This window comes from Panthera tigris, chromosome X, assembly GCF_018350195.1.
Source record: "Panthera tigris isolate Pti1 chromosome X, P.tigris_Pti1_mat1.1, whole genome shotgun sequence".
NCBI classification, from domain to species: domain Eukaryota; kingdom Metazoa; phylum Chordata; class Mammalia; order Carnivora; family Felidae; genus Panthera; species Panthera tigris.
Genome location: NC_056677.1, coordinates 62,467,067 through 62,479,171, shown reverse-complemented (window position 1 = coordinate 62,479,171; position 12,105 = coordinate 62,467,067). Strand labels below are relative to the sequence as shown.

At 34.5% G+C, this 12,105-nt stretch overlaps 1 protein-coding gene across 3 annotated transcripts in view; it reads left to right on the top strand.

Moving 5' to 3' along the window:
* ATRX (ATRX chromatin remodeler) overlaps positions 1-12,105 on the top strand; it is a 311,883-nt gene that overhangs the window by 147,566 nt on the left and 152,212 nt on the right. For all 3 annotated transcript variants that reach the window (XM_042974749.1, XM_042974750.1, XM_042974748.1), the window contains 2 exons: positions 8,695-8,797; positions 10,395-10,613. In XM_042974749.1, the coding sequence (XP_042830683.1) occupies positions 8,695-8,797; positions 10,395-10,613 (322 nt within the window). The remainder of the gene's footprint in view (positions 1-8,694; positions 8,798-10,394; positions 10,614-12,105) is intronic.

Here is a 12,105-nt window from a genome sequence, read left to right as displayed (position 1 = left end):
GCCATTGTTTCCTTGTTGGTTTTTTGATTAGATGACCTGTCCATTGCTGTAAGTGGGGTGTTGAAGTCTCCTACTATTATGGTATTACTATCAATGAGTTTCTTGATGTTTGTGATTAATTTATATATTTGGGTGCTGCCACATTTGGCACATAAATGTTTACAATTGTTAGGTCTTCTTGGTGGAAAGACCCCTTGATTATGATATAATGTCCTTCTGCATCTCATTATTTAGTCTTTATTTTAAAGTGTAGATTGTGTGATATAACTATGGCTACTCTGGCTTTCTTTTGTTTACCATTAGCATGATAGATGGTTCTCCATCCCCTTATTTTCAATCTGAAGGTGTCATTAGGTCTAACGTGGGGCTCTGGTAAACAGCGTATAGATGGATCTTGTTTCCTTACCCATTCTGTTACTCTATGTCTTTTGATTGGAGCATTGAGTCCATTGACGTTTAGAGTGAGTACTGAAAGATATGAATTTATTGGCATTGTGATGCTTGTAGAGTTGGAGTTTCTGGTGGTGTGCTCTGGTCCTTGTTAATCTTTGTTGCTTATGGTATTTATTTATTTATATATCATTTTTGTTTGTCTGGGAAACTTTTTCTCTCTCCTTCTATTTTGAATGACAGCTTTCCTGGATAAAGAATTCTTGGCTGCATATTTTTCTGATTCAGCACAGTGAATATATCCTGCCACTCCTTTCTGGCCTGCCAAGTTTCTCTGGATAGGTCTGCTGCAAACCTAATCTGTCTTCCCTTGTAGGTTAGGGACCTTTTTTCCCTTGCTGCTTTCATGATTCTCTCCTTGTCTGAGTATTTTGTGAATTTGACTATGATATGCCTTGTTGATGGTCGGTTTTTGTTGAATCTAATGGGAGTCCTCTGTGCTTCCTGGATTTTGATGTCTGTGTCTTTCCCCAGGTTAGGAAAGTTTTCCGCTATGATTTGCTCACATAACCATTCTACACCTATTTCTCTTCCTTTTCTGGGACCCCTAGGATTCTGATGTTGTTCCTTTTTAATGAGTCACTGATTTCTCTAATTCTTAAATTGTGCTCTTGCCTTAATCTCCCTCTTTTTTTCTGCTTCATTATTCTCTATAAGTTTGTCCTCTATATTGCTGATTCTCTGTTCTGCCTAATCTGTCCTTGCTGCCACTGCATCCATCCGTGATAGGAGCTCAGTTATAGCATTTTTAATTTCATTATGGCTATTTTTTATTTCTTGTATCTCTGCAGAAAGGGATTCTAATCTATTTTTGACTGCAGCTAGTATTCTTATTATCATGATACTAAATTCTGGTTCAGACATCTTGCTTGTATCTGTGTTGGTTAAGTCCCTGGTTATTGTTTCTTTGTTTTCTTTATTTTGGGGTGAATTCGTTCGTTTTGTCATTTTGAAGGGAGAAGAGGAATTGATGAGGTACAAAAATTGAAATTCAATTAAAAAATATTAAAATTAAAACATTAAGCACACACACACACACACACACACAATTGACTACATGATGCTAGATCCTAGGTGTGTTTTGGTCTCGGTATCAAAAGTGGTTTGACAGATTAGAGATTAAAAGGGGGGGAAGAAGAAAAAAGTAATTGTTTGAGAGTTTTAAAAAATGAATATACTCAGAGTAAAATGAGGTGATGGGAGTAAAACAGAATTGGAAAAAATAATACACAAAAGTAAAGAATATAGTAGAAAAAATTAAAAGAAAATATTTTTAATATTTTTAATAACAGTTAACAGTAAAAATGATTTTTTCTCTTTCTGTATTCAAGAAAAAGAAAAGAAATGAAAAAGAAAAAAGAAAAAAAAAGGAAATCGTTTCAAAATTTGAAAAAGTGAATACACTGTAGTAGACTAAAAAATGTGATGGAAGTGAAATAGAATTTGAAAAAATTTACATAAAAGCAAAAACTGTAGTAAAAAAATTAAATGAAAATATTTGTAATAGAAATTGAAAGTAAAAGTGAAGTTTTTCTGCATTCAAGAAAAAGAAATGAAAAAGCGATAAAAAGAAAAAAAAGGAAATTGTTTAAAAATTTGAAATGGTGAATATACTCAAGCAGACTAAAATAAATTATGGAAGTAAAATAGAATTTAAGAAAGTTTACACAGAAGTAAAATATATAATAATAAAAATTAAAGAAAAATATTTTTAATAAAAACTGAAACAAAAATGAATTTTTTCTTTTTTTCTTTAAATCTGTGGTTTAGGTTATGCAGATCGTTGTGTTAATCCTCCAGTCATTTTTCTAGGTGTGTTGGTCTGGCTATACTTCATGGACGTGAGACACACAAAAAACTTCCATGCTTTTCTGACATCTTGGCTCCTCCCCTGCCCCTGCTTTTCTTTTTAAAGATTGTTTTGGCTCTTTGAGGTCTTTTGTGGTTCCATACAAATTTTAGGATTGTTTAGTCTAATTCTATGAAAAATACTGTTGATATTTTTATAAGGATTGCATAAATATGTAGATAGCTTTGTGTGTAGTGTAGACATTTTAACAATATTTGTTCTTTCAACCCACGAGCATGGAATGTTTTTCCATTTCTTTGTGTCTTCTTCAATTTCTTTCATAAGTGTTTTATCATTTTCAGAGTACAGATACTTCACTCCTGTGGTTAGGTTTATTCCTGGGTATCTTATGGTTTTTGGTTCAGTTGGAAGTGGGATTGACTCCTTTATTTCTTTTTCTGCTTCTTCATTATTGGGGTATAGAAATGAAAGAGAGTTTTGCATATTGGTTTTGTATTCTGCAACTTTACTGAATTTGTTATCATTTGTAACAATTTTTTGGTGGAGTCTTTTATGTTTTCTATATAGCATATCATGGCATCTGTAAGCAGTTAATGTTTGACTTCTTCCTTGCTGATATTGGAAGCCTTTTATTTTTGTTTGTTAGCTTATTGCTAAGGCTAGGACTTCCACTAGTATGTTAAATAACAGTGTGGAGAGACTGGACATCCCTTTCTTGTTCTTGACTGTACAGGAAAAGTTACCAGTTTTTTACTATTGATTTTATTAGCTTTGGGTTTTTCATATATGGCCTTTATGATGTTGAGGTATGTTCCATATATATCTACTTTGTTGAGGTTTTTTATTAAGATTCAGTGCTGTGCTTCATCAAGTACTTACTCAGCATCCATTGAGAGGATTATATGATTCTTATCCTTTCCTTTATAAATGTGGCGAATCATGTTGATTGATTTATGAATATTGAACCACCCTTGCAGCACAGGAATAAATCCCATTTGATTGTGTTGAATGATGTTTTTTAATGTACTGTTGGATTTTTTTTACTACTTTTGTGTTGAGAACTTTTGCAGCCGTCTTTATCAGGGACATTTGCCTGCAGTTGTCTTTTTTAGTGGAGTCTTTTATCTAGTTTGGAATTAGGGTAATGTTGGCCTTATAGAATGAATTTGGAAGTTTTCCTTCCATTTCTATTTTGTATTAGTTTGAGAAGAATAGGTATTAACTATTCTAATAAATGTTTATTTATTTTTGAGATTGAGAGAAAGCAGGGGAGGGGCAGAGAAAGGGAGACAGAGGATCCAAAGCAGGCTCTGTGCTGACAGCAGAAGCCTGATGCAGGGCTTGAACTCATAAACTGTGAGATCTTGACCTAAGCGAAAGTCTGACACTTAACTGATTGAACCACCCAGGCCCCTTAACTCTTCTTTTAACGTTTGGTAGAATTCCCCTAGGAAGCCATCTGGCTCTGGAGTTTATTTTGTTGGGAGGTTTTTTGTTTTTTTTTAATTTTTTTAATGTTTGTTTATTTTTGAGAGAAAGAGAGAGAGACAGACTGTGAGTGGGGGAGGACCTGAGACAGAAGGAGACACAGAATCGAAGCAGCTCCAGGCTCTGAGCTGTCAGCACAGATCCAGACGTGGGACTGGAACTCACAAACTGTGAGATCATGACCTGATCTGAAGGTGGACGCTCAACCAACTGAGTCCCCCAAGCGCCCATGTTGGGAGGTTTTTGACTACCAATTTCAATTTCATTGCTGGTTATCAGTCTGTCGAAATTTTCTTTTTCTTCCAGTTTCAATTTTTTAGTTTGTATGTTTTCTCGGAATTTATCCATTTCTTCCATATTTCCCAATTTGTTTGCATAAAGTTTTTCATAATATTCTCTTATAGTTTGTATTTCTGTGGTATTTGTGGTTATCTCTCCTGTCTCATTTGTGATTTTATTTATTTGGGTCTTTTTTTTTTTTTATATGTCTGGCTAGGAGTTTATCAGTTTTATTAATTTTTTTCAAAGTACCTGCTCCTGGTTTCATTGATTTGTTTGTTCTTCTACTATTGATTTTGATTCTGTGTCATTTATTTTTCGTGTAATTTTTATTATTTCTCTTCTGCTGCTGCCTTTTGGCTATGTTTCTTGTTCTTTTTCTAGCTCCTTTCCATGTAAGGTTAGGTTTTGTCTTTGAGAACTCCTTGCTTCTTGCAGTAGGCTTGTCTTGATATACACTTCCCCTCTTATGACTGGTTTTACTGTATCCCAAAGGTTTTGGATTGTCCTGCATTCATTTTCATTTGTTTCCATGTATTTTTTAATTTTCTTTAATTTTCTACTTGACTTAGTCATTCTTCAGAAGGATGTTGTTTAACCTCTTTGTATTTGTAGTCTTTCCAAATGTTTTCTTGTGGTTTACTTCAAGTTCTATGGTGTTGCGGTTAGAAAAGTTGCATGGTATGATCTCAATCTTTTTGTACTTCTTGGGGCCTTATTTGTGACCTAGTATGTGATCTTTTCTGGAGTATGTCCCATGTGCTCTCAAAAAGGAGGTGTATTGTGTTGATTTAGAATAAAATGTTCTGCATGCATTTGTTAAATCCATCTGGTCTAGTGTGTCATTCAAAGCCATTGTTTCCTTGTTCATTTTCTGCTTAGGTGTTCTGTCCATCATTGTTAAGTGGAGTATTTAAGTCCCCTACTATTATTGTATTATTATCAATAAGTTCCTTTATGTCTGTTACTGTTTTATATATTTGGGTGCTTTCATGTTGGGGGCATAAATATTTACAATTGTTAGATCTTTTTGGAGAGACCCCTTTATTATGGTATAATAACCTTCTTCATCTCTTGTTAAAGTCTTTTGTTTAAAATCTAGTTTGTCTGATATAGTGACTCTGGCTTGCTTTTGACGTCCATTTACAAGATAAATATTTACCTATCCCCTAACTTTCAATGTGCAGGTGTCCATAGGTCTATCATGAGTTTCTTGTAGGCAGGTTATAGATCGGTCTTGTGTTTTTATCCATTTTGGTACCTTATGTCTTTTGATTGGAGTATTTAGTCCTTTTATATTCAGCGTGATTATTGATAGATATGAATTTAGTGCTGTTTTATTACTTGTTTTGTCATTGTTTTTGGATATTTTCTCTGTTCCTTTCTTGTCTTTGTCTCTTTTGGTCTTCCTTTCCCACTTGAAGAGTCCCTTTTAATATTTCTTGCAGGGTTGCTTTAGGTGTCATGAACTCATTTAGTTTTTATTTGTCTGGGACGTTCTTTATCTCTCATTTGACTCTGAATGATGGCCTTGCTGGATGGAGTAGTCTTGTCGGCAGATTTTTCCCATTCAGCTTTGAATATATCATGCCACTCCTTTCTGGCTTGCCACGTTTCTATGAAGGGATTTGCTACTACCCTTATGCATCTTCCCTTGTAAGTTAGGGACTTCTTTTGTCTTGCTGCTTTTATGATTTTTTTCTTTATTACTATATTTTGCGAATTTAATTATGATATGTCTTGGTGTTCTGCTTTTGTTGATTTTGATGGGAGTTCTCTGTACCTCTTGGATTTGTATGTCTGTTTCCTTCCCCAGATGATGAAAGTTTTCAGCTATTATTTTCTCAAATACACCTTTAACTCTCTTTAATCTTTTTGTGGGGCTCTCATGATACAAATATTATTACATTTGATGGTATCACTGAGTTCCCTATGCCTGATGCCATGATGTATCATTCTTCTTTCTCTCTTTTGTTCAGATTCATTATTTTCTGTAATTTTATCTTCTTCTTCCTCTTTTTTTTTTTTTTTTTTTTTTAGAGAGAGCATGCGAGTAGGGGATAGGGGCAGAGGTAGAGAGAATCTTAAGCAGGCTCCACACCCAGTGAAGAGCCTGACATGAGGCTCAATCCCATGACTCTGGGATCATGAACTGAGCTGAAATTAAGAGTCAGACACTCAACCAACTGAGTCACCCAGGCGACCCCCATAATTCTATCTTCTATATCATTTGTTCATTTGTCTACTTCTTCCATGCTTGTGGTCATTACATCCAGTCTGTTTCAAATCTCAGTTATTTCTGTTTTAATTTTTGAATGATTGTTTTTAGCTCTTTTATTTCTATGGTAAATGTGTTTGTGATGTCTTCCATGTTTTTCTGAAGTCCAGCCAGTAACCTATGATTGTTGCTTTAAATTCTGCATTAGGCATATTATATCTGTTTTGATTAGATCTCTGGCTTTGACCTTTTCTTGTTCTTTCTTTTGGGATAAATTACTCTGTGTAGACATTTTCTTTATGTCTTTATCTTTTTCTCTGTGTTAGAAAAGCCTGTTAGGTTTCCTGTTCCTGAGTAATGGCTTCATGAAAAAGAGGTCATATAATGTCTAGGACTCGGAACTTCAGGAAGTGTTTTTGCTTTATTCCTCAGTTTATTCATCTGCAGAGGTTCTCCTTCCCTGCAATGGGTAGTGTTGGGACCTTGGCCAGAATGTGGTGAGTTTTAAGTAGGTGTACTGTTGTCTGCTATCTAAGAGAGACCTGATAGTATTTCCACTAGAACTAAAGCTTTGCAGAGCTCTGTGGTCAGTAGATGTGGTGCATGAATCGGTGTTTACTGGTCTTTTGGTCTCAGACACTTGTCTGAGAAAAGCAGTACCAGCAGAGCACAAGGGGATAAGGACTTGGTGTAAGCAGGTTAAGCAGCCAATGTTGGCGCCATGTTGTTTCCTGAAGTTGGTTTATACTGAGGGTGGGGAGGGAAATGGCACCAGCCAGTTGGAGTCCATGCTGGCTCATCTGAGGGAAGCCCTTCTAGAAGAGCGAATAATTTCCACTCGTGCATAGTAGGTGTTTTTCAGATCTCTGTTTTCACACTGTCTTTTCCCGGGTTGCTTGCCTGCCTGGAGCAGTGCAGTGCCCTTTCATCTCTATCACAGCCAATCCTGCTACTTTAAACTCAAAACTTTCTTGAGGGAATGGTGCCCACTTGGTCTTTTTGCCTTATAAAGCAATGTACCTCTCACAAATGCATTCTAAGAAGAGGGAACAGTGTCTCTCCATGCACAGATTGCACTGTTTGTGGAACAAACAGCAACAGGGTTGCTTGCCTGCCTTCTGTCCAGGAGTAGGACAGTGCACTCCAGTCTCTATTCTAGCCAAGCCCACCAACCTTTAATACTCCAGTCTTTGATTCCACTGGTTGCAAAAACTCATGAAAATCAGCTCCTCTCATTTTCCCACCAGTGGCTTTGGGGGATGTGTTTTTTTGTGTGTATCTCTTTGCAATCCAGTGTTTCTGCAGCACACACGGTTGGTCTCTCCCCCAAACCACACCTCAGAACTGCCTACTTTCTTCAGTGTGGCCTCTTCTCTCTTTTTACTTGTGGCGTTTGTTTTATCAGTTCTCAGGTCAATTTCTTAGGTATTCAGAATGATTTGACAGTTATTTACCTGTCTTTGAGGGACAAGGTAAGCCTAGGGTCCCTGTCTATAGCCATTTTCTCACTTTTTCAACAATAAATTAGTGAGCAGTCTGTTAGCCAGAACATTATCTATCTATATGTCTGTCTGTTTTAAGGGGATTTTGATCCATTTTGAGTTAATTTTTATATATGATGTAAGATAGGGGTCCAACTTTATTCCTTTGCATGTAGATAACTACTAGTCTCAGTACCATTTATCTAAAAGATGTTGTTTTACCTGTTGCATTGTCTTGACACCTTGTGGAAAATCAGTTCATCACAAATGTGATGTTTTATCTGGACTCACATTTTTCTTTCATTGATATGTGTGTCTGTTATTTATGCCAGGAATGTACTGTCTTAAAATATGTAACTTTATACACCAATTTCTAAGCCCAAAGTACTTTTTTTTGCCAAAAGTTGTTACTATTTTCTTTGTTTGTAAGCTCATTTTAAGAAACCAGCATCTAGCTTTTATAATCTGCCTTTTTTTCTAAGAGATGATGAATATTTTTTGTTTGTATGTTGGCTATTTATATTTCTAAAGGCATCATCCATCTTATGACTCATGCCAAACCTCTCCTCTGAATAACTTAAAATGTTAATTATTGGATTCGAAGTAAGGGTTATCCTTTTTGAACCTAGTGAAGAGTTTTTGCTTTTTGTTTTTGTTGTCTTTTTTAGGAATGTACACAAAGGGAAATCAGTTCTAAAATAGTATCTAATTAGGGGTGCCTGGGTGGCTCAATCAGTTAAATGTCCGACTCTTGATTTTGGCTCAGGTCATGATCTCGTGGTTGTGAGATTGAGCCCTGGGTTGGGGTCTGCACTGGGCGCGTAGTCTGCTTAAGATGATCTGCCTTTCCCTCTGCTCCTTTCCAACTCAAGCACACTCTCTCTCTCTCAAAAAAATTAAAAAGTAAAATAGTATATAATTAAGGAAAGTCCTGAAATATTTTATTTTTCATTTTAAATGTTCTTTAGGTCTGCAAAGAAAGCAGAGTTGGAAGAAAATCAGCGGAGTTATAAACAGAAAAAGAAAAGGCGACGCATTAAGGTTCAAGAAGACTCATCCAGTGAAAACAAGGTAAATGACATTTATTCTGTGCTTGAATCATAACTGGCACCATAGACTATAGTAAATATGTTACTACCTCTTTGCATTCCATTCATTAATTTAATTTTACTGGTTTATTTATATTTTAATACTTTTGTGGAAAGATTGACTTATTGATATAAATGTGCAGTAATATTAATAATATTTGTAGTAATATAATAATAAATAGCAGTAATGTGATATATTATCAATTTTTTTTTGTTCCTTAACTAAATCTGATGGAAATTTTAAGTTGTTCTTAGTTATTTTACATTCTTGGAGCTATAGAGTTGATGAGAAGTGTTCTGTTTTCTGAAGACATAAAACATTTTATCCTGAATAATGACTCATGTGTGAGTAAACTTCTTCTAGCAATGATGTTAGCCAATTGAAATTTCTTTCATGTAATCAGGATTATGTAAGTACAAGTTCTCTGTAATATGTTTCATTCTGTCAACACTAGGCTCCCAGATGGGGGGGGGGTTCATTTGTTTTTAAATGAAACTTTTAACCATTTCTGAGTGTACATTTCAGTGGTCTTAATTACATTCACAATTGATAACTCTGTAATTAGCCCCTGGTAACTTCTTCCAGTTTCTGTGTTTGTCAATTTGTCCAATTTATATACTTCATATAAGTGAAATCATACAATATTTGTCTTTTTGTGTCTGGCTTATTTCACTGACAATGTTTTCAAGGCATGTCCATGTTGTAGCATGTATCAGAATTCCTTTCTTTTTAAGGCTAAATAATATTCTCTTTATGTACATATCACGTTTTGTTTATCCATTCATTTGTTGATGAACATTTGGGTTGTTTCCATCTTTGGGTATTTTGAATAATGTCATAAATGTGGGTATAGAAATATTTGAGTACATGCTTTTAATTTTGGTTATAATCTGAGGTATGGAATTGCTGGCTCATGTGGTAATTCTATATTTAACTTTTTGAGGCACCATCACACTGTTTACCCAGTGTACTAGGCTTCCAATTTTTCTACATCTTCACCAACACTTCTTATTTTTTATTTTAAAAATAGTCATCCTAATGGGTGCAAGATAGTATCTTATTTGTTGTTTTTATTTATTTATTTATTAAAAAATGGTTTAATGTTTACTTTGAGAGGGAAAGAGAGCGAGAGAGAGCAGGGGAGGGGCATAGAGAGACGGAGACAGAATCTGAAGCAGACTCCAGGCTCTGAGCTGTCATGTCAGCACAGAGCCCAGCACGGGGCTCAAACTCACAAGCTATGAGATCCAGACCTGAGATGAAGTCTAATGCTTAACAAACTGAGCCACCCAGACACCCCTGTGGTTTTGATTTAAATTTCCCTAATCACAAGTAATACTGAACATCTTTTCACAGGATTATTGGATATTTCTGTATCTTGGGAGAAATATCTGTTCCAGTCCTTTACCTCCTTTTCTGGGTTGTTTTCAATTAATGCTCTTCCTTTTTGCAAAGTATAATTTTAAACCTCTTCAGTATGTTTTGTTTTACTTTTTCTTGTTAAATTAATTATTGGAATGTGAAATGGATAAATTAGACAATTTTGTGGTATTTACCTCTCATCGTTTAAATTCCATAGAGTAATTCTGAAGAAGATAAAGATGAAGAGGAAGAGGAAGAGGAAGAAGAAGAAGATGAAAATGATGATTCCAAGTCTCCTGGAAAAGGCAGAAAGAAAATTCGAAAGATTCTTAAAGATGATAAGCTAAGAACTGAAACACAAAATGCTCTTAAGGAAGAGGAAGAGAGGCGAAAACGTATTGCTGAGAGGGAACGTGAACGAGAAAAATTGAGAGAGGTAAGCCAGTTTTTATTTATGATTTCAAAAAATATGACTCATGTATGTATATATATACATATATATCTCTGTATTTTTTCATGTATGTATATATATACATATATATCTCTGTATTTTAAGAACAGAATGTTGTAATCACTACAGATTTTTAGTTATGGTTGCTTTTCCCTATTAGTATTTTATGCAAATTAAGATCTTCATTAGGCCATATTAATATAATTAGGTACATGGAAAGATTTGAAATTCTTGAATGATCACCAAAGTGACTGTGTTTTATATGAAGTAGAAAAATGTTTAAAGATTATTGCTCAAATTCATAAAGTATTTTAAATTTTTAAAAAAACCTTTTTTGATTATAAGTTTTCAAGCAGATATACAGGCAAAGGGAATAGTATTATAAATCTTCATGTACCAACAACAGTTACCAACTTCAGCAGTTACAACACAAGGCCAGTCTTGTTTCATCTATTCTCTTATCTTCATGTTATTTTGGAGAAGTCTCAGAAATCATATCATTCTGTCTATATATACTTCAGAGTATATTGTCAAAAGATAAGTACCGTTTAGACATTATTATGGTATCCTTTTTGTGCTTAAAATTTGACTTTCCATAGTATCATCAAATACCTAGTTAACATTCCACATTTCTTCATTTCCCTCACAAACATATTAGTGTTTTTTAAAAATTGTTGGTATGTATCAGGATCTTAAGAATGCCTTACTACATGTTATATTGCATTTAAATGTTATACCTTGTAAATCTATTTTAAATCTGAAAAATTTCCTTTTTCTCTTTCCATTTTTTTTTTCTTTCTTGGAGTACATTTGTTGAAAAAGCTAGATTATTCATGTAGAATTTCCTATATTCTGAGCTTTTCTTGTTGCATTTCTGTGGTGTATTTTCACTGGCTCCCATATGCTCTATAAACTGTTGGATGTAGAGGTCTGATCAGTTTTAGATTCAGTTCTTTTTTTGGCAAAAATACTCATGGATGGTAATATACACCTCTTCTTGCATCTCACTTTTCGGTACTTATAAGTGTTGTTATCTCTTTTTGTGATGTTACTTAAATTGTATTTTAAAAATTTAAACAATAGTCATTAGGTAAATAGACATTAATATTCTATATTATTATTTTCTTCTGATCCCTATCAGTATATATACAGGTGTTTCACATAACTGCGGTCACTATATGTGATATATGCTGTATTTTCCTCTCCTGTTTATTTCATATAATTTCAATGTATATTAACATGTTCCATGTACTTTTAATTGGTTTATAATGTTTCTTTTCTTTTCTTTTTTTTTCAATATATGAAATTTATTGTCAAATTGGTTTCCATACAACACCCAGTGCTCATCCCAAAAGGTGCCCTCCTCAATACCCATCCCCCACCCTCCCCTCCATCCCACCCCCCATCAACCCTCAGTTTGTTCTCAGTTTTTAAGAGTCTCTTATGCTTTGGCTCTCTCCCACTCTAACCTCTTTTT